A 25,717-nucleotide genomic window follows, 5' to 3' on the forward strand; every position below is an offset into this window, starting at 1 on the left:
TAGATCATAACCCAGGGACATTTCTCTTCCCTCTGAAGTAGCTGAAAAAGCCACTGGCTATGCACATTTTGATAATTTGTGCTTAGCGCTGCATGTTTGTGGCTAACAGAAATGCAGTTGGAAATATGATTGTTTCACAAGCAGCAGTTTTTATTTATTTCAGGACTTCTTGATCATTCAGAATAGGTGACCTTGATGTAAATTTCATTGATTAAATGCCACAAGCCACATTTCTTACTCGGGCAACTGCACTGAATGTAGAGATGACTTTGTTTGGTATTCTGTCTTTCCACCACATACCTGCTTCGCTTTTTTGGTACCAAGGTGTGGTGAAATTATGGTTAGAGCATGGCCTTCTCCTATGCCAAGTTAGCAAGGATCATTTCATTTCTATTATCAAGTGAAATTGCTTTATATGTAGATTTTCCCCACTCTCTTCATTTGTTTTGAATGTGTGTAGGTTGTCATCTCAGTCTCATTGATTTAATGAGGCTACCAATCAACATTTTAAAATGTTAAGTCTCCTACTACTCTAGTTGCCAGGAAGATCCATCAATAGTTTTCCCATCTGCTCCTCAAAGGTAGACAACAAGCATCTTTTTAGAATTCTGTTGTTTAGCTGGACCTCTCTGGCCTTGTTTTAGTGAACAGGCTCAATTCCACGTGTTTTCACTGACCAGCTGCTAGGACTGCAGACCCTCCAATTGTCCCTATTTTCCAGGGACAATCCTGGATTTACAGAAGCTGTCCTGGTTTCTGATTTGATTCCAGAATGTCCTGCTTTTCCTTGTTGTTGTTTAGTTGTTTAGACGTGTCCGACTCTTCATGGCCCCGTGGACCAGACCATGCCAGGCACTCCTGTCTTCCACTGCCTCCCACAGCTTGGTCAAACTCCTGCTGGTAGCCTCGAGAACACCGTTCAACCATCTCGTCCTCTGTCGTCCCCTTCTCCTTGTGCTCTCCATCTTTCCCAACATCAGGGTCTTTTCCAAGGAGTCTTCTCTTCTCATGAGGTGGCCAAAGTATTGGAGCCTCAGCTTCAGGATATGTCCTTCCAGTGAGCACTCAGGGCTGATTACCTTCAGAATGGATCGGTTTGATCTTCTTGCAGTCCACGGGACTCTCAAGAGTCTCCTCCAGCACCATAATTCAAAAGCTTTTCCTTAGGACGTCTCTATTTTCATCAGAGAAATGTTGGAGGGTATTGTTATGTGACACGACCCCCACCGAGCAAAGGAGATAAGTAACTATGCAATCTTTAGTAGACATCTGAAGGCAGTCCTATGTGGGGAAGTTTTTTAAAAATTTTGTTTTAATCTTTTCATATATGTTGGAATCTGCCCAGAGTGGCTGGGGCAACCCAGTCAAATAGGCAAGGTATAAAAAATAAATTTATTCTTATTTTTGTGGAATAGGGCATCCCTATTTTCATTGGAGAAATTCTGGTGGGTATGGAACTGTTTAATATACATCCTAGGTAATCCAGGCATGCACCTGAAGTTCAAGTTCTTCAGGTAGCGGGTGCTACTGGTTTAATCCTCCAGCTAATCTTTGGTTTGCGTTTCCTTCCGATTCCTCTTCACACCTGGCCTGCTTGTCTTCCTAGAATCATGCCTGCTTACCTGGCTGATCAGCCTGGTTAACCTGCCTATCTTTGCTCTCACATTGCTTGCTGTTTGGAAGTCTGGCTTGGACGTCTGCTGGAGTCCTTGGGATCTCACCTCACATTCTGCCCCAGAGTGTGGACAATGGGGAGGCAAGGCTAGTGAAGACCCAACAGTGAGGCAAGGCCTCTCGCTCTCTCTTCCCCTCATATTAGCATTAATTGTATGAGCAAGTAACAACTGAATAGGGCTAGTGAGTTTCCTTGAGCATCTGTTGTGCCTCCATTAATCCTAAAGATACGCCTGCATCATTACATGATTACTGGGCTCTAGAATCTGTAGAAGATAATTGTATACTTCAGCTGTATCTATAAATGTGAAGAGCTCCACAGACAGCATTACTGGACTTAATGCAGCTAATAACCTTTGGTACTTTTCCCGACTGAGGAACACTCTGCATCTATGTAACTTGGCAGGCAGGGAGGCAGATTCACATTAATTTGTTATTACTGCTCATTTGAGTTCCTGTTGCTATCTAATCTATTTCTCATTTCCAGGGTGGTCCTTGCTGATGCTTTAGAGGGGGGACAAATTGACAATCTTAGGAGAAAAAATTAGGTTTCGATCCTAACAGGCCCCTCTTTTTAAGCACCATAGATTAAAAACACACACAGTACATTCATCGCACTTCAGTTTGATGAAAAGGAAAAGTTAAGCAAAATACAGAATTTTTACATTCAGATGTTTGGCCATCGTCACCTAATTTCTCATTTGGTTTTATTGTTGCAGAGCTGATTTGCTGCTGTTTTTGTTTCACTGAAACTTCTATCCCTGTGAATATTTCAGATAGACCTCATCTGCACCATACATTTAAAGTGATATCATAACTCTTTTAACCATCATGGCTTCCCCTAATATTGGGAGTTATAGTTCCTTAAAGGTGCTGAGAGTTGTTAGGAGACCCCTGCTCCCCTCATAAAGCTACAATTATCAGAGATCCCTGGGAAAAGGGATTGGCTGTCCAATGACTCTGAGAATTGGTTCACAGCTTTCATGTTTGAAATAATATCCCAAGTGGGGTGTGATCAGTGCCTTATGTTATCGTATGCTCTTTTTGCTGATATTCAGAGATGAGTGTCATTGCTTATGTAGTCAAAATGGCACCAATGGGGAGGCATCAGCAGACTCAGGGGAACCCCAAGATTTGCAAGATAGTTTTGGTTTATCATTAGTCCAGCAAACCCTACAGGGTTTGTATAATTTATTTATTGACTCAGAAGCAGACCAAGGAGGAATGACCATCCTTAGAGGCCATGGAATGCTACCTGACTGTTGTGGAGACAAGAACAAAAAAAAACAGGGAGGGGAAACAGAATGAAGTATCATTGGTAATAGTGGTTGTTGATGATACAACTAACAATAACAACAACAACAATTATTATTATTTATACCCCACCCATCTGGCTGGGTTTCCCCAGTGACTCTGGTTGGATCCCAACAGAATACCAAAAATACAATAAAACATCAGACATTAAAAGCTTCTCTAAACAGGGCTGCCTTCAGATGTCCTCTAAAAGTCAAGAAGTTGTTTATTTTCTTGACATCTGAGGGGAGGGCGTTCCACAGGGAGGGCGCCACTGCTGAGAAGGCCCTCTGCATGGTTCCCGGTAACCTCATTTCTCTCAGTGAGAGAACTGCCAGATGGCCCTCGGAGCTGGACCTCAGTGTCTGGGCAGTGTGACCTCTTTGTGGGGTAGGATCTGTCTTTTATTTGTGCATATTTTTTCTTTTATGTTTACATTGGTTCCACCATGCCAAGAGGAAAATATTACATAGTGGTGTTTTAGTGTGGTGTCTTTTTGGTAGAAATAGCAATACTTTTGAGGGTAGAATTCTAGAGGGGACTCCAACAGCCTAAGGAGAACTAGATATGCTCAGTGGTTATGAAACGCTTAGTGACTTGAGTAACATTTTACACATCTCAGTTCATAGAATCATGGAATCACCTGTGTGGATATTTTTTCCCCCTCCTTCCCTTTCACTCAAGGGTCTGCTGGATCCTGGCCTAATTCAGCAGCTCATGGAAACGGATTAATCAAGGGATTAATTTGCAAAGTTGCTAGGCTTCCTTATTTATTTCTGGTTGTTTCCTCCTTCCTCCTGCTGCAGGATACTTCAACAACCACCTGTAGAGTGAAACTTCCACTCCAGGAAGAAGAAAAAAGGGTGTGACACAGGAACTGAACAGTCTCCTATATGTGATCACATATATATATATATATTTTTTCAAAAAAAGAAGAAGCTCGAGAGAGATTTGCCATCACAGCAGGAATGTACCAGGAAGATGACTGGAAGAATTCAGCAGTGAGGAAAAAACGAGAATCATCTGATGAGTTACTTTCTCATGCTGCATCGCCGGACTTGATACCCTCCTTCCTTTCTTCTGCGGAGTAATGGTCCTGAGCGTTCTACTGTTTTGAGGCATCACCATGTCTACCAGCAGCCGTACGTGTCCTGTACCAACAGTCAATGGACATATGACTCATTACCCAGCTCCGCCGTACCCATTACTTTTCCCTCCTGTCATTGGTGGACTCTCCCTTTCGACTCTGCATGGCATTCAAGGCAACCCGCCAACCAGCGGCTGCAGCACCCCATCACCAGCAAGTAAGTTCTGATTCTTCTTTCATGTTTTCTGCATTGAAGGTCATGCAAGTTGGCTTGTTGTTAATCTTATTTTTTAAAAAAAAAACAATTTACAGAAAGCAGCCATGTGTATCTATTTGAAATTTTATGTTTCATTTCTCAAAACTCGTGCAATAGATGCTTTGGCCTAGGAATCCATCAAAAAGCAAAACAATAGGGTATGTTGTTCTGTAGGTGTGATGATGTCTGCTTATTCAGATAACCCTTGGCTTAGCCTGAAGATTTATTCTGATATATTTATTACTTTTCTGCTTGTTGGCCTTCCATGATAGCATGAAGTCCTTCTTATTTCCAAAACCACTTTGAAGCTGTTTTTTAAAAAAAATTCTTGCCAGTCATAATCATGTGGCGCCCTTCTGAATTTTTTATGTTGCATTTTTATGATGTTCGGTGCCTCCGCAGCAGCTTTGAAATTGTTATTGCCAGCTTTAGTTGTTGTTTTTCTTGTTCCTTTAATATATTGCTGTTTTTATTTGTGCTTTTTTTGTTTTTGTTATTACTATTTCTGTAAGCCACCTGGAAACCATGAGGAAAGACGGGCTACAACTATTTAAAAATAAATAAATAATATGAACCTCACAACAAACCTGTGAGGCAAAGTAAACTGAAGGATACTGACTGGTCTTAAATACACTGAATGAAGTTCATGGATGAATGGAGATTCGAACTGGGATCTCCTGGTCCTAGTCTAACATTCCCAACCACATTGGGCACAATGCATCAAGTCCAGTAGTCCTAGTAGCATTAATTCTGTAAAAGTTAGTTAATGCTGCTTTTCAAAAGAACGATCCCCCATTTCCAGTAAATATATATAATCCAGTAGACTGAGACAGCACAGTATCATGACATTTTATATTGCTTGAAAGGAGGCTCCCTATTAGCTAGTTTTGCAGGGGATGGGCTTAAAGAAGAAGCTCTTACAAGGGCACCAGTGTTGTGCCCTACAAATGTTGCTGAACTGTTAACTCCCACCATTCCTGAACATCAGCCATGCTGGCTGGGCCTAATGTGAGGTGTAGTTCAACAATAGTGGGATGGTGCCAAATTACCTACCGCATAACGATATGCAGCAGTCCATTGCTTAGGCTTTGAGCAGCTCTGCCTGAAAAGCCATATCTTTGTTTATTAGTAAAAGTGACTCCGGGGCACTAGAATCTGAGCCTATAATATCCTTTTGTTAATCCTGAAGCAGTTTTGCTGGTAGAAATGATTTAGGGGAACAGGTTCTCCCCTTCGCCTCCTTCATTGCCTTGGCAAGTGCCAGAAGGGAAAATAAAGGCAGTGTGGCTCTGTCCGAGAGCACCTGCTTTGCATACAGAAGATCCCAGGTTCCCTGGCATCTTCAGGTAGGGCTGAGTCTGAAATCCTGGAAAGCTACTGCCAGTCGGTGTTTACAATACTTAGCGGGATGATAAGGCAGCCTGCTGTGTTCCTAAATAACCAGATCAGAGGATTAGCATCAGTGAGTTTGAATGGGTTGTATGGTTGTCTGCATTACTTGTGACCTTGTTATTCCTTGCCCCATGATATATTGTCTTTAGGGAAAGGTTATCAGGGCTTTGGTCTAAAGAAGGCTGACATGGTCCCACCATGATTTCTCCATGGTTATCTTAGACCATGATTTCTACACAAGCAGATACACCAGGCATAGGCAAACTCGGCCCTCCAGATGTTGGGACTACAACTCCCACCATCCCTGCCCACTGGTCTTGTTAGCTAGGGCTGATGGGAGTTGTAGTCCCAAAACATCTGGAGGGCCGAGTTTGCCTATGCCTGAGATATACAGTCGATTGTGGGAGTACATTCATGTTACTAGTTTGTTCTCTTAATTAATTTCTATAAATTTATATGCCTGCTGTATAAGTTCAGAGTGAAGCTTCCTCTTTTTCTGATGCAATGTCTGGCTATAGAAAGGGAAGCCTGCTGATATCTCAGCCCATTGATCATTCAGACAAATAATAGAAGCCTTATCACAAGTCACCTCCAAGCGCTTTTGAGTAGATTAATTTTAGAAGCATAAGTGGCCTACAGAAACAGATCTGTGGTGGAGATTTAGTTCCACCGATTATACTAATGGGTTTGACTTCTTAACCTCAACCTTTATGACTTAACTTCTGTTTTTATCTCACGTTAACATTAGAAAAATACTTAATAATTATGAGGTTGGTCAAAATGTTATAAAGGTCGATAGGAGGAAAAATATTACCTTTTCATAAAGGTGAGCTATCAATTAATGTTAAAGTAATAAAAGAAACACTGTGGTCAGATTGAACATTAGTATTCCAGAATGATTAGTTGGCCAAGAAGAGGACTAACAAAGCAAAGGCTGGTATCTATCAACCTCCTGGTTTATCCAATAGTATGCATGATGGAACACTGTGCTTCTTTCAGAATAAAACTCTTTCTAACCAAAGCAGGTTTGAAAATAAGTACGCAGGGGGCCTGGTTGCCCTCATCCTACCCCTCACATTTTTATAATCATATAAATCCATGTTTTGTTTAAAAAATTGAAATGGTAGTTTTCTGAGTAAGATGCAAGCAAAGGGGAAGATAATGTAGGAGAGGACTTGAAAAATTAGGCCTCTTGTGATCAGTAGGACATTGGCTCAGTATGAAAATGGTGCTGCTGCTTAAAGAAAAATCATACTCTAGTCATATCTTATATCTGGGTCTGTTAGAATGGATGTGGAAAATTGAGAAACAGGCAGAGTTTATGCAAACACAGCATTTAGAAAATAAAAATAAGCCTGCATATGATAGCCAGTGATTTTGGAGGAGGTATTTGTTTGAATATGGCACCTAAAATCTTCACCTTGCCCACCGTCATTGAACTAATGTTGACTTCCTCTCCTTATCAACTGAACATCCTTTGGACTGAGTTTCAGGTAGGTTCAATATGTACATCTGAAGAAGGGTATACAACTGGCTCCTGGTGATAGTCCATCCCACTCGTCCCTCACTCACCTTGTGTGGTCCACTGACTCTCTAGGGATGCCACATTTTCTTCACAATGGGAACTTCCTTTTAGATTGGTTATTATTAAGACTGTTGAGGAAGGTCAGAGATTGTTGGATCGGTACTGTCTCATGAAATTGTGAACAATGGCTGAATAAAGCTAGGTTTTTCTTTTTCCTCTTTCCCCCGTATTGGACAGATCCATATTTATGATATGGGGATCTGTTGAGTGTTAATTTTTGTTTAAATGGTGATTTATGATGTGTTTTGAAGTTATTAATGCTTTCCTTATCGTATCTAGATTTGGTGATGTTTATTTCATGTAAGACATTAAAATTTTACCTTCTGTTTTAAAATTCTATATTCAAAAAACATATCCTTGCAATGATGGATACTTGCCCATCACTGCATCTCAGTTTTCATCTTGTAGGTATGAATGAAACCACCCATAGTCAGCAGACCATTAATGAACCCACCAATAGGCAGCCGTCTGTTGTAGCTAAAAAATAGTCTCGGTACCTTTCCACCCTTCAAATCCCCAGTCCAGTGATCTGTTTTGAGTCAGACTTTCATGGATGCTTGGTGGCCCTCATTTTAGAATGACTTTCTCATTCATTTTAATAGAAAGAGACGATTCACACAAACTTCGTAGTACATTCATTAGCTCCCTGTGTGTGTGACAGACCCATGCAAACATCTGAGCAATTACAAATCTCTCCACTGAAGTGTAAGCCATATTTCTTAATAGTTTGAACACAAAGCTCCCTTTTTGGGAGTGAAAGTGAATATTATAGGTTACACAGATCCCTTTGGGTAAAGGCTTTCGGTCATAATTAATTTTAATGATATGTTTTCCTGTTGTATGTTCAGGTGTGCTTTACAGTGATAATTCAATGCGGCACTTTAAAGCGAAGTTTTACTTAAGATATGCCACGGGGAAAGGGGATGCCTGCCACCTGCTTTGTCTATCAATTATGTGTCTTTGTTGCATATTTTGGGGCATAACGAAAACTAGTCTTGAGTTGCATCCACTTATTTTCAACTGCTTATTAAGCACCTCAGACTTTAAAGGATGAGCCAGTTACACAGTCAGTTGAGCCCCGAAGACAAAGGGAAATCATTGTCATCCTCTTTGTCCTTGAGTCACTGTTTCTACACGCAGAATAGGCTTACATCGGTAATATTCATAAATGATTTACAAAAGTAATTCCTGTGTAATAGCTTAGGATTTCAAGTTTTTATGATGCTGCCAGATGTGCTATCAAACATAATTATCTGGTTCAAAAAACTTGTGATAAATCCTGTCACTGTAAACTCCCTGAAGCAAACACATGCTTCATTCCTCCCTATAGGAAAGTAGTATTATTACTCTGTGTGTGTGTGTGTGTGTGTGTGTAATCTTCTACCATTTACTTAAAATTAAATAACATTAGACCTTTAGGGTTATGCAAGCAAGGCAGGCAAAAGCAGCCAAAAGCTAGACCTTAGTCTAACATTAAAAAAATCCCACCACCTATTCCTACATGTACTGCTTGTCAACAAAATTAACATCACTGGGATTTGAAAGTGAATATAATGCAAATGGTTTGATAAGTGTTATGAATCCTATGGCTTCTTGTACTGAAGTCTAATGCCAGCAACTGAGTGCCAAAAACTAATGGAAAAAGAAAACACACACTACTTTTGATGTCAGAGTTAATAAGACCATTATTTTCTCCTATTATATGAATGGACGTTGTGGGAATTCCATAAATATCTCACTGATTTCCATCCTACTATTAGGATGGATATATTGTGTAAGTGATTGTCACTGGGTGTTTCAGTGACTATGGTGCCTACAGACACAAATGAAAGCTGATTTTGCCCTTAAGGGGGCTCCTTTCAAAATTTTTTTAGCACGTGCAACTGATATAAATAAGAGTTGTGCATACTTTGTAGTTCAGATCAGTCTAGTGAAGGACAAATGATTTATTCAGGGTCACTTACCACGTTGTGATTTTTAGCCATGAGAATGTTTCTGCAAATCACTCCTGTGAGGAAAATGGTTTTGCAAACGCTGCATACTTACTTCCACCACCAGCAGCACTCTTTAGCCCAGGCATAGGCAAACTCGGCCCTCCAGATGTTTTGGGACTACAACTCCCATCATTCCTAACGAACAGGACCAGTGGTCAGGGATGATGGGAGTTGTAGTCCCAAAACTTCTGGAGGGCCAAGTTTGCCTATGCTTGCTTTAGCCAGTCAAAGACTGCAACTCTATTGCAGCCCAACTGGGCATAGTGGTGTGCTGGATGAGGGCCAATAAGCTGAAGCTGAATTCTGCTAAGGCAGTATAAATTGCAGGAGAGTAAGGTGAGCCACTCATGAGTCACAGTGGCCAAGCTTTTGTTGTCTAGGAAAGGGCACGGTGGACTTACCTGCTGAGGTTGGTTGTAGGTACCCTTTGCCATGGAGACCACCTGGGACTCCACAAACAATGACAGTTCCAGGAGTGCTCCTAAGCTCTTGGGAGGGGAGTGCAACCTAATCCAGAACAGGAAAAGTTTCCCAATTGTTAGCCTGCTCTGAATCAGGCTGCGTGGGTGCAGAGCCCAGGAGATCCCTGGAGGGAAGCCCCTGCTGCTTCCTCCTTATTGGTGGGAGGAGATGAGCAGTGCCTTCTATTTGTTGAGAGCCCATTGTGGAAGTGGCACTGGGGAGTGACTGTCGAAGGGGCAGCGCATCCGGCCTCCAAGGAGTGCACTGCAGCTGCCGATGTATTTCTTGGAGGCCAGATCTGCTGCCCCTGTGGATTCTGCCGCCTGAGGAGGTTACCTCACCTTGTCTCATGGGTGGGCCAGCCCTTGGGGATTATAATTATTATTATAACTGTGTGTGAAATCTATACAATGTGTGTGTGTGTGTGTGTGTATCTTCATGTGTTTTCTGATGATGAAGTGATTCCCATGAGGCCACTTCAGCAAAGATTGTGACTTCTCACAAGTTAGGCTCACACTACACATCATGTTACATACCTAGTGTGTGCACCTCTCTATAGTTTTGTTTTTAACTCAAAACTAAGTACTGGGTGATCTGAATCAGGACCCTATAGTACACAAGGAGGAAAGTTTAATTCTTCCCTCCCAAGCTGCAACTCCTCGAAAACTCCATGTGTGCTTTGGTCGTGATCTGGATCTGCTCTCCTGCGTTTAATTTTGAGTTACACACACACACACACACACACACACACACACACACACAGCTGCACACGGCATATTAAATACACACAAACAGATGTATCAAAATTCAAGGAATGTGTTTGAATCCAGAAACCTCGGGGTCAGGATTTGTTGCATGTAAAATTAAAGCATTTTGCTTCAATAGTCACTTATGTGGCATGAGTGCTATAATTGCCCGGTAAACTATGCAAAAATATCAGTTCATCAAGGAAATATAAACGGTAATGCATTGTGCATCTGTTACTCTATTCAAGACCATAAGCACGTGTGGTATCTGCAGACCAATTGACACAAACATCTGTTACAAGTACTTGAAAAGGCAACATGAGAGAGCTATATGCCTGTGCTAAACAGATTTTGTTGTGGTAGCATCATTGATTAAATTGTAGATACTTACAAAATTTAATATGAATTACTTTTCAAGGCACGGATGATTGTGTTGTTATTGGCTAAGTAGCCACAGTGCAAGAAACTGTGGAAAGAAAACATGAGGATTTCACATCCTTTGAGCCTTCATCTGTCTCTGTTGATCAAGTTCCATCTGTTCACTTCCACCAACACAGGAGCAATGGAAGCCCTATGCAAACTCAGACCAGTGGTCCATCTAGCCAGAGCTTTTTTCCTGGTGGTACGCAACGGTATGCAGTGCTGCCACCTTTTTCTGTGGGAGGTGGAAGAGCTCTTGGACCACGTCAGATCATCACGCCTCCTTCTCTAAGCTGAGCAAAGGCTTTCTGGGCTTGGGGAAGGAGGTGTGAGCCCGCGTCCTGGCAGAACATTGGGTGGTATGACCCTATAGTGAAAACAGGCATGCACATGTCAGGTACTGAGAGTACAGAAAAAGTGTATGGTGTGGCAAGCATGGTGTTATTATCATGCATCATGGAATAACTATATACCAAGATTTTAATGAAGTTCCATGTAATCGTTTTTCCTGGCCCCAATGAAATTTTGCGCCCAGAGTACTGGCACCTTTTTTTATTATCAACCAGCTCATTATTATCAACCAGCAATTGCTTCAAATGTCTTGTAAATACTTATCTTTTTGCCTAGGCTTTCACTGACCCATAGCATTGAACCCTGATTTATGTGTATGAATAGCCTGAATCTTTTAAAATTAATTTTTATATGTTTTTATGCTGTTTTATTGGTTTAAGGTTAGAATCATAGAATCTTAGAGTTGGAAGGGACCCAAGGGTCATCTAGTCCAACCCCCTGCCAAGCAGGAATCTCAGCTAAATCTCAGCTTCTCAGGAATCTCAGTTGTATTTTTGTTTTAATGAATATCTACTGTGCATAGACATAGTGTACAACACTTTTAGGATGTTGAGCATTAAGTACATTTTAAAAATAGAAACAAATATATAGTGATACCTCGGGTTAAGTACTTAATTCGTTCCGGAGGTCCGTTCTTAACCTGAAACTGTTCTAAACCGGAGGTACCACTTTAGCTAACGGGGCCTCCTGCTGCCGCCGCACCGCCGGAGCATGATTTCTGTTCTCATCCTGAAGCAAAGTTCTTAACCTGAGGTACTATTTCTGGGTTAGCGGAGTCTGTAACCGGAAGCGTCTGTAACCCAAGGTACCACTGTACCATTTCTTTCTCTCTCTCTCTCTCTCTCTCTCTCTCTCTCTCTCTCTCTCATACACACACAGACACACACACACACATACACACACTACAAAACAGTGCAGTTCTTGCTCTTGTCTTTTATATCTAGAAATAGATATCCAAAGATATTCATATCTAAGTGTGTTTGCACCATAGAGTTCTTTACTAGGAGGTACTGGAGGAGAAAAATAACCCATACCCTTTTATTTCTCCTTCTCCAGTAAAGTTCTACCATGTTTGGCAGGTCTGACTTACATTGGAGAAAGTTAAGGAAATGTATTATTATTTGGATGCGAAGTTCAGGTTTTGTTTGCGTGGACAGGCGGAGTCCCCAGATCCCGAGTGGTCCCCCCCGTCATGTGGAATAACGACTCTAGACAACGTGCTATGGGATTAAATTGGCCACAACTTTATTAAATTTCAAATGTGGGTAGACCTTGGCTCAGGCATTGGGCGTTCTCCCTCCCTAGTCCCCAGCCGGGGACCTAGGGAACATCAGGGTTATCCAGTGTGTGTGGGGGGGATGGGCCGGCTCTGGAGAACATATGTTCAAGCAGAGATAGCCGCCCCCGTTACGCCGCCGCAGGGGAGAGCAATGACGACCTTTCGGCGTACGGCCAAAGCCTCCCTTCAAAAACCCCTTTAACGGGGAACCCTGGTATCGCCGCCGCAAAGAGGAAGATGGACTAAAGGATTCCGCCCAAGGCCTGATACCGCCACCCGAGACCGCAAAGATTGCGGTCTCGCCGCCAAGACTACCTACATCTGAAAATCCCCTTTGCCATCCTCCAACCAGTCAATCAGGCCATGCCTGATGTCGCTCAGCCAACGCTCGTTACCACGGTCTGATAGGTGCATGCCATCGGGCCGAAATAGCTCCTTCATGTAGACTTTAATGTTGGGGTGTTTTGCGACCCGACCTCCCATGCGAGTGATTGCAGAGCGCACTGCCCTATTGATTTTTTCAACGGTGTAATTAAGTCTAGTGGGTTTGATGTTGCCACGCCAATGCAAGCGTGGCAGAAGTTCGGACCAGAAAATCGTGATGTTGGGGTGAGCAGCATGTACGCTTTCCAGGTCCGCGATAGCTGTTTTGATCAGAATTATGCTTTTTTGCACGACCAAGTCATTTTCGCCAAGGTGGAGCACAACCGCGTTTGGCGGATGGCGGAACGCAAGTTCGTGACGCAACCGAGGGAGCAGGGCATCCCATCGCATTCCACATTGGCCGAACCAGGAAATGGAGATCTTTGGCTGCAGACCCAGATGTTCTCCGCCTGGACCAGTAGTGGCATGGATGGCCGCCCAATGCACTATGCTGTGGCCGAAGATCCACACATGTTTGGGGGTTGAGCCTGAAAGAAAGGATTATATGGTATCTGTCAGTGTCTGCTGGTTGTTTCGAATATAGCCTTTGAAGGCAGCTGAACGCCACCGCCCCATTGTTTTTATGTGTTCTGCCGGGAGGCCGCTCGCAGCTGCCGAGGTTGCTGCACCGATACGAAAGGAATGACCGGAAAATTGTGCCGGGTCGCCTCCACAAGCCTGGATGACCTTACGCAATATTGAGACAAATTGGCAACGGGTCATGGGGCGGCCTGATGCATGAATGAGGAGGGGGCCTGGTCCCGGAGGACGTACCTTCAGGAATTTGCGTGTGTCCGTGACAGGGCATGGTCCAGTGTGTGGGGAGGAGGCTAGACTTAGCGTGGAACCCCTACCTAGTTGATCGGTTTTGGAGGCTTGGATTTTGACTTGTATCATGCGTCTGTCAAGGTTGATATCAGCCACAGACAAGCCCCTGCGATGAGATGACAATGTGCCCCCTATGCACTCCCCAATCCGGAGCACACCAAAGAAGGCCAGGGAGAAGGCTGCCCTGAAGAGCCTGACCTCATAGTTGGACCAGCAAATACTGGGGAGCGCATCCCAGATCAGCTGGAGGATTTCTATGGTTACTGGCCTCCTCTTATCTGGAATGGGTGGGTGGGAGCGACGCCACCCTGCAAGAAGCTTCCTTACGTGGAAAGTGTTACAGGGGTCTGGGAGCCAAAAACAGTTGCTTAAGTAGGAGATAGCGGCCTTGTGCAGGCTGATGGTTTTAAGGGCCATGCCCCTACGCTTTAGGTGAACCAAATATTTTAGCACATCAGACTCCTTAGCTATACGCCTGCGACGTAAGCCAAACTTATCTCTGAACCCCTCGAATTGGGACCATGCTCTGGTGTAGGACCGCAGCGTTGATGGTGCAAGGGCGCTCAGAACTCCTGCTGTCACTTCTCCCGTCCAATTTCCCAGAGGTCCTCCGGAAAGGCTTCTGGGAGTTGATCGGCCTCGGGTGCTAGGTCGCGAAAGCGCTCCATCTGAAAGCGAGACAGGGCATCTGCGATGTCGTTATTGAGGCCCGGGATGAACCGCGCAGAAAAGGAGATGTTACTTTTCAGACATTCCAGCACGAAGAGACGGAGCACGCGAATTACTCTGTTGGATTTTGCGGATTGCTTCGCAATGATTCTTACCACCGCCTGGTTGTCCGACCAGAAGCACACCCTGGTGTCCTTGAGGAGGTGCCCCCAAACACGGAGGGCCACTAGGATTGGGAAGAACTCAAGGAAAGTTAAATCACGTGTAATGCCCTCCTCGTGCCAAGATGTCGGCCAAGGCTGCGCGCACCAGTGACCCCTGAAGTAGACGCCGAAGCCAAAGCGACCAGAGGCGTCAGAGTGCACCTGTAGCTGTTCCTTAGGCAGCAGCCAATCTTGCCAGAAGGACACCCCATTGTAACTTTCCAGGAAGGTTAGCCATATTTTGAGGTCTTCCCTTATGGAGTGGGTGACCCTGATGTGGTGATGGGGGGCAACACCGCCAGCCGTGAGACGGGCTAGGCGTGCGCAAAAGGCGCGACCGGGCGAGATAACCCTGCATGCAAAGTTGAGGTGTCCTAAGAGTGTCTGGACCTGACGCAACGTGGTCTTTTTCTGGGCCATCATGTTAGTTATCAATTCCCTCAACGTGGCGAGTTTGGCCAGGGGCAGGTGAGAGGTTTGGCTGACGGAATCCAGTTCAATACCAAGATATGAGATGACAGTGGTTGGACCTTCGGTCTTGTCCGCTGCCAGTGGGATGCCCAATTCAGCTGCCAGCTGAATGTAGCACACGCGTCTGAGCCCGCTGGCTGAACGAAAAAGTAGTCATCTAGGTAATGGGAAATGCGGTGGGACCCTGACCTGCGTTTCATAGCCCATTCCACGAATGTGCTGAATGTTTCAAATGCAGCGCATGCGATGGAACAGCCCATGGGCATGGCTTTGTCAAAGTACCATTGGTCCTGGAATTTGAAACCTAGCAACCAGAAGTCCCTGGGGTGGACTGGTAACAGACGGAAGGCTGATTCGATGTCACATTTTGCCATGAGCGCGCCCTGGCCACACTCCCTAACCAGCCTGATTGCCTGATCAAGAGATGCATATTTGACTGAGCATTGTTCTTGGGGAATGGCATCATTTACTGACCCACCCCTTGGGTAAGAAAGGTTATGTATTAATCGAAATTCGCCTGGGGCTTTCTTAGGTACAATACCTAGTGGAGACACTATGAAGTTTGGAAATGGAGGTTCTGTGAAGGGACCTGCCACTCGCCCCAGCAAGCGTTCTTTGGTAATCTTCTTCTCGGCAATGTGTGGCATATCTCGGACAGACTTTTGGTTGGGGGGATTGGTGCATGAGGGGGTGCCTACCACTGGGATGCGGAAGCCTTCCTTAAAGCCCTCCTCAATGTATTTTGCTGCCTCTTTATTGGGGTACTGGTGTAACAAAGGCAGCATTGCTGATAGAGATATGGGTGAGGGGGCTAGGGAAAGGAGAGCACTATTTGCGGGCATTGTTTTTGCTTTGCTGAGCGCCAGAGGAGCCTGTAGAGGCTCCGGCCTCCCTTTTGTCATGAGATGACCAAAGGCCCCAGGCTTACCTTTTTGAGCAAGGAAGTCCAGCGACGTCCTTCCCGGAGAAGCTCTGGAGCCAAGTGAGGATTAACAATTAAGATCCACCCTCTATTGTGTGGGCAGGTAATCCCTCCCCCTACCTGGCCTGGTTTCCCTGGCAACGCTTCCCCCAGGTGGGATTGGACAACTCACTGGGGTAGGCGGGGACCTCCAGGTATCCCACCTGAGGGAAGGCAAAGCCTATGCTGATGGGGCCACTCCAGATCCAGGGCTGCACGCGTCCCCGCAAAGGGCACCCCCCGTTTTAAGTGGGGAGCGGTCATTCTTCCAACAGTCTTGTCCATTAGCTGTCTTATCGTAGAACCTACACACAGTAACTATGAAAATCTGGCTTGCTATATTTGTATTGCCTTGGGTCTCTGTCTGAAAAAGGAGGTTGGTCACTTAGTCACACCAGACCACGACTGGGTGACCTGTGGTTGTCTAGGTGTTTACATCCATCAGCTCCAGTCTGAATGGCCAAGGGTCACAAATGATGTAGTCCTGCGTCTTCAGGGTCACAGGTTCCCACTTCTACCCATGATGATCGGATGCTAGTGTGTGACGATGACATGAAATCTTAACTTCTACGTTGACTTTTTCTGGACTTGACTGCCCTTCAACAGTACTGAATCCACTAATAAATTCCTATGAGAGTATGGGCACCTTAAATTAGTCAAATGCACTTCTCCTCGAAAGAACTTGGCATCGTGTAGGATTTGGCATCGCATGAGCTATTGCTCTAATAATGTTTCACAATAGTGCACCGCTGATGTGACATGCCATTCTAATGATACATTAGAGTAATGTATCATCCAGAAGCCAAACTAGTAATGCATTTCTCCATCTAATGAAGAAAGCTTCTAGCAATTGATGTGCTACACTTGAAGGATAACATCAGGCAGAGTACAAGATAATAGAAAAGATGGATACAGTTTGTCAGTTCCTTAAATGCACTCCTGAGTGCCACTCCACCCAGTGACTTTGCTCTTGCATTCCCCGAGATGTTCTGTTCTTTCTCAAGGAAGTAAACAAAAATGCAGACAAAGATGTATGGGGAAAGACTTTCTCCACCTACCCAAATGATGGAAAAAATAGGGCAAATGCAATGTCCCCTCCCACCTTTAGTGACGCTCTTTCTCACAAATTGTGGGGGTGGGAGAAGAATTTTGAGCACTTTGTGGATGGAATGCATCTCGCCTGCTTTTATGGTATGTGAATTCTACTTACAAGTACCAGGTAGAGTGGGCTCTGTTTTCCCCACCTCGCTTTTAGACTTTTAAAAAGCCAAGGCAGAGCTTAGCTCTGCACCCGGTAGCCTGGCTTCCTCCCACCTTGTAAACCTAGTTGCGAATGCAACCGGGATTTCTGGGTCATTGTTAGGGATGGGGGAGCAATTCAGTCCAGTTTTCATTGAAAGGGGAGTCTACCTAGCACGTACTTTCTGAAGCAACGTGCAAAGTGAAACACAAGCATCCTTCAAATGTATTTTGAAGGCAGAGGGCCTTTTTGGTAGTGGCACCCTCCCATCAGATGTCAAAGAAGCAGACAACTATCTGACTTTTAGAAGACATCTGAAGGCAGCCCTGTTTAGGGAAGTTTTCAATGTTTGATGTTTTATTGTGTTTTTAATATTCTGTTGGGAACTGCCCAGAATGGCTGGGGAAACCCAGCCATATCGGCGGGGTATAATTTATATTATATTATTATATTATATTGTATTGTATTGTATTGTATTGTATTGTATTGTATTGTATTGTATTATAATTTCTCTGAATTTTGCAGTGCAGTTCGCTATCTAAACACTGTGTACAAAAATGCATACAGTATACTAGTGTAAAGTGTGCATATAAATGTATATATTACAGAAAGTAACATACAAAATGCATAAAATTAGGGAAAATAGCTTTGTAATAATGCATGTATTAGGCAAAATTGCATACAGAAATGTCTGTTAGGAGAAATTTGTACCAAAATACTGTAGAGTTTTAATTAGGACTTAAAAAAAATACAATCAAACTGATGTGGATAACTAAACACAAGAGTAGAAAAATAAGAAATTGAGAGATACCCATCCTTTGTCACTATGTCATCAGGCATTTGCAGCCATGTATGTAGCCAAGCTATTGTTTCACTTTCTAAATTTATTTTTTTAAGAAGGGGGGCAGGGAGTCACCACATCTCATAATTAAAAGTAAAACCCCCTTCCGAAAGTCACCTCCTGCTCATATGTTTGTGCTCCCCTCTTAGACTTCAAGGATATTTTCAAGCCCAAGCCCCCCCCCCCCCAAAAAAAATAGCAAACATGTGTTATGAGAATATGTTTACGAATAATCAGTTTGTGTAAACACATTCAGGTTTTTTCTGCAGGTTTTCTTATTTAAGTTTAGAAGTGGATTGATAGCCTGTCATACCAGCCTCTAAAACCTGAGGGCAATCCTAGAGAAGGCTATGTTGCCGTTGGTAACTGTGGTCACAATTTGCAGCTCATAAAATGGTCCATGACAGGTCAATTCCCTCCCACCCACCACCCACCCAATAAAAGCATCTGCAAAAGTGCTACTGTTCTGTGTTTGGGCTCCCCCGCTGTTAGTAGACCCAGCCCTTCCACTGACACAGCAGCAGCTGATTTTGCTCTCAGCACTGCAGCCAAGGAGGCAGGACTTTCCTAGTGTCAGGATTAGTCCTTTTGTAAGTCTGTAACCGCCCATTAATAGGAAAGATGGCTAGAAAACACACCAGAGTTTCGTATGGCAGTGAGCAAGAGTATATTTGGTATATCCTGTTTACAAGAAATTGTAAACGTCCGCTTTTTGCTACGCTATAACTTAGTGTGGACTAGCTGGCTTGGAGGGAACAAGATTTGCGTTTGACTTTATGAAGATGGTAAATCACCAAGTGTAGCCCAGGTTTTCCAAATGCATGTTATATAAATAATGACATTGGTTTGTGGCAGGGAGTAATTATGCAGACTCCTGAGAACTGGAAGCTTGTGACAAGAAGTCTGGCACTTTGCCAAATCCTTTGATTCATATCCGTGTTCTGAGCTCGCCAATGACTTTGCCTGTGACTTTGAATCACAGCAGTTTTGGTGTGTGCAAGGAATTGGTGCGTCTTTTGGGGTGCGTTTCCCCGGTTCATAACCTTGAGCAGCAGAATTTTGGTATTATCTGGATCACAGTATTAACCTGGATCAAACAGTACTACATGGATTTAAAGATATTATGTAAAATTTTATTCAGGCTGGAAGAAGGTCTCAAAAGAAGGTATTTCTGGATAATCAGTTTGCTTAAACATGTTCAAGTCCTTCTGTAGTTTTTCTAGCAGCAGATTGACCCAGTTCAGTTTAATTGCCTTTTACCCAAGCTGAACTAAGAACTGCTTTCTGTGTTACATTTTAGTTGCATTAGGAGTACTTATGCCTTTCACACCTCTGTATAAATTAAGTCTCATCATCTTATGTTGGCGGTTTCTATCCATGATGGCAATATTGGATTGCTGGGAATCGCAAGTGGGCAGACCACATTCAGATGCATCACAGATGCATCTAGCTGGCCACTGTGAGAACAAGAGACTGGACTACATGAGCCTTTGGCCTGAGGGGAGTTAGAAAGAGCAAGGCCTTCCATACATTGGCTCCCAGTACGTTTCTGAGCACAAATCAAAGTGTTGGTGCTGACCTTTAAAGCCCTAAACGGCCTCCGCCCAGTATACCTGAAGGAACGTCTCCACCCCCATCGTTCAGCCCAGACACTGAGATCCAGCGCTGAGGGCCTTCTGGCGGTTCCCTTACTGCAAGAAGTGAAGTTAAAGGCAGAGGGCCTTCTCGGTAGTGGTGCCCACCCTGTGGAATGTCCTCCCATTAGATGCCAAAGAGATAAACAACTATCTGACTTTTAGAAGACACCTGAAGGCAACTCTCTATCAGGAAGTTTTTAATGTCTGATGTTTCACTGTGTTTTTATATTCTGTTGAAGCCGCCCAGAGTGGCTGGGGCAACCCAGTCAGATGGGAGGGGTACATGTAATAAATTACATCATCATCATTATTATTATTATTATTATTATTATTATTATTATTAAAGGTAAAGGTAAAGGTACCCCTGCCCGTACGGGCCAGTCTTGACAGACTCTAGGGTTGTGCGCCCATCTCACTTAAGAGGCCGAGGGCCAGCGCTGTCCGGAGACACTTCCGGGTCACGTGGCCAGCGTGACAAAGCTGCATCTGGCGAGCCAGTGCAACACACGGAAACGCCGTTTACCTTCCCGCCAGTAAGCGGTCCCTATTTATCTACTTGCACCCGGGGGTGCTTTCGAACTGCTAGGTTGGCAGGCGCTGGGAGCGAGCAACGGGAGCGCACCCCGCCGCAGGGATTCGAACCACCGACCTTTCGATCGGCAAGCCCTAGGCGCTGAGGCTTTTACCCACAGCGCCACCTGCGTCCCATATTATTATTATTATTAGCTACTTAATTACACACACTACTGAATAGATATGAAGAGTGACACCTACTCCAATGCATCACCTGAATTTAATATAGAAAACAATCTTGTGATTGCTATTGATTTCTGTAGAACTGTGCCCACTTACATATATTTGGTTTGGTGAGAATCACGCACAGAATTAACAGCACTGAGTCTCACCATATTTAAGTGTTTTTTAGCCTATTTATCTCTAGTAAACAAAGCAGCCACAAAATGTTTCAGCACCAGGGAAAGCACAAACATGCAGGTAAACTACGCCATTTCAAAAGTTCAGATGCAGCTCTGCCAGCTCTGTAAATGTCTTGGGAACAAAGTGTGGGAATGTTCAGGACTGCAGGAGAGGATATATTGTAAGATTATATCCTTATCCAACTTGTGCTAACAAGTTCCCAAAATATCAGCAGGGTAGGACATTCCCCTTTTAAGTTCGCAACGGTAACGTGTGCTCAGGTTCGCTAGAACCTCTATAATAATCACTCTGGTAATTTCCCCTTTGTTCCCTCTTAAAATAGAAGACACGACACAGTCTTTTATAAAAGTATAAAAAGAGTTTACTCACGTTCTGTTCATAATAGGATCCCAGAAGGCAGACAGGCTTAAAAAGGTAAAATACATTTAGAATCTATCTTATAAGAAGATATTCCCTTTCTGCTCTCTTGGCCGGGAGCCAAGAGGGCATCTTTAGATGTTGCTTCTTCGAAGGAAGATGGCAGAGAGAGAGAGGCAAGAGAGAGATGGCTGCCCCTGCCCTGTGCTTTTATCATTACCTGCACAGGTGAGGCCACACCCACCTCTGGTCACATGCGGAGGAAGTCTGTCCCAGGAAGTTTACCTGCTGGCTGGACAGACATCCCTCCCCATGTCTTAACATGTACACTCTAGGAATATTGTAATTGACTGCTCCTGTGTTTTACATCCCACACAAAGCTTCTTTCTCAGAGGAGGAGCATACAGGCAGCTGAGCAGCTCATTGATTAAATTATATGTTCTGCATGCTATGGGATGTGATCATTTTATCTTGGCAACAACCCCTATGAGGTAGCTTAGTCTGGGAGATGCTGACTGGTTCCATGAAACCTTCATATTTGCATTGGAATTTCAACCTTCATTTTCCTGGTTGGAGTCTAATTTGAGTTCACTACATCACATTAGCTCTACCACCCAGGTAGACACATAGACACAGTTAGGGAAGGAAATAATGGCATGATAGACATGAAAAGTGCAAATGAGAAAATATCACAGTCAACCATGAACTACGTTGCGTTATGCTGTCAACAACAGAAGAGAGGCAAGCGTTTCATACTGGCTAGGGCTGTCAGAGGAAAACTTGGAGTAACCCCTTATATTTTTAGTTTACAAGTTGTGATCTTGGGATAAGGATGGGAGAGAAATTTGGATTAGCTTGCATTTTAATGCAAGTGTACCTGATTTGCACTTCCGGAAACAATGTGCAAGCCAAAATGCACCTATCCTTTGAAATTCACACTTCTCTGATTTTTGCAATGCATTTCTCCAACCCAAAAATGCATATATTAGAGGAAAGTGTGCGAAATGAGGCATATATTAGTTAAAGTAATATAAAAAAATATATGGGGAAATTGCTTGCAAAAATGTGGATATTAGGAAAAATGTGTACAAAAATGCTGATGAATTTTTGTGAGGACTTTAGAAAAAAATGCAATTGATGCGAAAATGTGGGGATGGGGAGAAACAGAGAAGCCAAATTGACAGATTTGTCCGTAGCTAACTGGCTGTATCCCATGGAAGCTTATTATGGTTACACATTTAGAAGCTCAGGAAGGACAGACAAGTTTGCCTGAAAAACAACTTGAAGACTACTACCAAACTTTTTCTGAAGTGCAGAGCGCAAGAGAACGTGAAATATGTTTTAGGGTGGGCTCTCTCAGTGCATTCAAAGGAACAAGAAGTCCCAATAGGCCTGGCCAGATGATTTTTGTTTTCTAAGAGCCATTCCTATTTGCATATTTCTGGAAAGGTACTAATTGCTTCTACATAGCGTTTTCACAACAAGGTCAACATCTTCCGACAAGAAGAGTCATCAGTGTAGAAGGGTGTGGCGATCACACAGGGTCCCCGGACGTTTGACGGTCTATTGATCCCTGTTCCACCACTGTGCTCACTTCCCCACTGCCACCAACCCGTTTCTCTCAGGTACACACTGAGTCCAGACAGTTGTTAACATTAAAATAAATAATCAAGTTTATTTTATAAGCATGAACAAGTTTATGGTTTCAGATAATATTTCTTGTAAGTTTCTTATCCTTAGTTTCTATACCGGCCTATACCTTCCTATTAACTTCTAACTGATTATCCCAACTGTTTATCTGACTCCTCCTAACAGTTTCACTCACTCTCACATCAAAACTAGACCAACCCACAGACTTATCCTCCCTCTTTCATCTCCAACTCCCAACTGACTTCCCAACAACTCCAACTCTAACTCTAACTCCTCCCCTTGGGTTCCCACTGGCCAATCACTTCACACTCATTTAACCCTTTCTTTATGACCCACCTAGGAGGGCAAATGCCACATAGGGTTTTTGTGAAAGACATCCATAGTTTTTCTGGAGGACAAAAGAATATGAAAAAGTTTTCTTGAAGCTGGGAGGGGAAGGGACGCAAACACACACACACACACAACCCACTGAACTGTGTGAACATTCAAAAAATCTACTTATTGTATTTTTATTTCAGAAGGATAAGCAATCGCTGAAATCTTAGCAGGAGTCAATCAAAGCCAGTATCATCGTTTTTATCATATCCCCAATACACTCCTATGTCTTGTGCCCTTCTGCATCATGTTCCACTCTGACTCAGTCACAGCATGACTTGCTAGAAATGTAATTTGATGTGACATGTCCAATAACAGCGCTACTAAAAGCAGATAGTTTAAGGTTCTGCGAATAGCTTCCATTCACGGATAATTCACTCTCCATTCTTCTGTGCTTCGTATACGCATACACCCCTATGTGGCATAATCTTTATGTTGTTTCTATGCATTGTCTCAATTGCCTCTAATGATGTCTTCGTTCAGTCTGGCTGGTGGTATTTGGAACTGGCAGATGATTAAAAAAGGGCAAGGTTATGTTTGTGTAGTTTTGTTTTTGCCAGTACTGTAGAAACATTGCCTCTGGGGAAGGATGATATTTGGGCAGACATATTATTATGATTTTTATGTGCATGTGAATTAACGGAGTCGTTCTTAGTAGTGGCAAGAGTTGAAGAAAACACAGAGCCGTCCTCGTTTTTAGGAGGTTCGTAAGCCAGAGCTTCGGAATGCAGGTGAAAATATACCAAGCAAATTAATTGGCATATATTGAAAATAGTTTTTTTTCCAATTTCAAAAAACAGGGGTTGAGGACAAATCAATGCCTGTTTTGAATCTTTGAATAGCATGGAATCTGTGTACATTCACAATCACTTTCTGATGTATGTTTGCTCTTGACAGAAAATAGATCTTTATCAAAATGGCTAAAAATTATAAAACTTTTTGATAATCGAACCAAGAGCAGAATGTGTGTGTGTGTGTGTGTGTGTGTACGCCTGCTGGTCTATAGAGTCATTTTAAAAGGTTAAGTGCAGTCTATCTAATTGTTATTAGCTCTTTGGTTGTGTTAGGTTAACAACAAAAAAAATCAGCTTCCGTTCATTTTTCTATTTTATGTGATGAGAGAGAGAGAGAGAGCGCGCGCGAGAGAGAGAGAGGGACACACACACACACACACACACACACACACACACACACCGTGCTTCCAGTTCTGACAACAGGAAGGAGGCCACCAGGGAGCCAAGCATGTTCAATATGCAAAGAGAGGCCCTGTTGGTAGAATTTGGACATATCAAGTTTATTCCTTTCCTGTCTCCAAATTTTCTCTTCTCTGGCTGAATTCTGGCACCTAGTCCATTTTTTCTGTGTTGGAAATATGGAAAGTAATAGAAAAAGCCAATTTCTGACTTCTTGAAAATTCTGTTGTATTTAGAAATTGGAAGGGTAATGTAATAGATGTGTGAGTTGAGAAGCTCAATTTCATATCATTTCCTCTTGCTGAAATTCTTCCCTGTGTCCAGACGTTCTGCCTTTGGGGTTGGTGGGTTGGAGAAGCCAATGGAAGTTCAAGGGCCTGGATGGAACAAGGCTTTGACTTTGGCAAGCCTGTTGCTTTTTTGAAGTCTCCAATTAAAAGCTTGGATGGAGGAAGTTTAAAACTTATATCTAGGTTGGTTTGCTACCTTTTTTTGAAATCACCATGGCTTAGGGGCCCATTGGGGAATGAAGTCTGGCCACTATACTAAACTGACAATATCAGGGCAGATTAAGAGATACATCAGATAACTTCTATTTCCCTGGTTTGTATGGCTTGTTCTCATAAAACCTAAATACAGGGGGAAACAGTGTGTTGCCCTCTAGTATGGTGTTAACCTAGAGCATGTGGTTTCCTGTTTGCAACCCCATTAACCTGGAAAATTGTGGGAGTTCTATGCTGTGATCTCCCCAACATTCTGATAGATCATACTGTGCGATGAAATTTGGGATGGTATTCCAGCATACAGTTCTTCCTCACCATTTTCATGGGGGAATTATAAGGGGAAAGAAGCACACATGTGCACAGAATGGGCTGACTTGCCAGATGAAGCCCACTGTTGTGCCACACCATGCCCACTTGTGTGGATGAAATTTAGCACATGGTGGCGCATTGATGAAAAAGCCATAGTTCTGTAATGCAACAGGTAATGTGGTGTAAAAAGAATGTAAGAAACTAGGACAGAAGCACTAGCATTATAACCAAGAAAACTAATGCAATAATCCCCATGCCTAAGTGCACCCAAAGTTGTGGAAATAAATAGTGATAATAATTTATAATAATTTTATTATTTATACCCTACCCATCTAGCTAGTTTTTTAATACACAGGCAGGTCAACCCAAATATGCATTTTTGCATTAAATACTTAATATACAAACTATATGATCATGGCAGCAGCTCTGCTTCATCCTTTTTTTTTTTACATACAATGAAGAAAAATCCCCATTCTGTAATTATCTTATGTGCATTAGTAAATATGTATTACTTTCTATTGGCAAAATATTCACAGAATATGTGAACTGTTCCTTCAACACAGAATTAACTAAAAATGAGCT

The 25,717-nt window shown here is 43.3% G+C and overlaps 1 protein-coding gene across 7 annotated transcripts in view; it reads left to right on the top strand.

Moving 5' to 3' along the window:
- RARB (retinoic acid receptor beta) overlaps window positions 1-25,717 on the top strand; it is a 357,399-nt gene that overhangs the window by 138,256 nt on the left and 193,426 nt on the right. For all 7 annotated transcript variants that reach the window (XM_079947362.1, XM_079947368.1, XM_079947366.1 and 4 more), the window contains one exon: window positions 3,774-4,271. In XM_079947362.1, the coding sequence (XP_079803488.1) occupies window positions 4,094-4,271 (178 nt within the window). In that variant the 5' untranslated portion in view covers window positions 3,774-4,093. The remainder of the gene's footprint in view (window positions 1-3,773; window positions 4,272-25,717) is intronic.

This window comes from Podarcis cretensis, assembly GCF_951804945.1.
Source record: "Podarcis cretensis genome assembly, chromosome: 12".
Classification (NCBI taxonomy): Eukaryota; Metazoa; Chordata; class Lepidosauria; order Squamata; family Lacertidae; genus Podarcis; species Podarcis cretensis.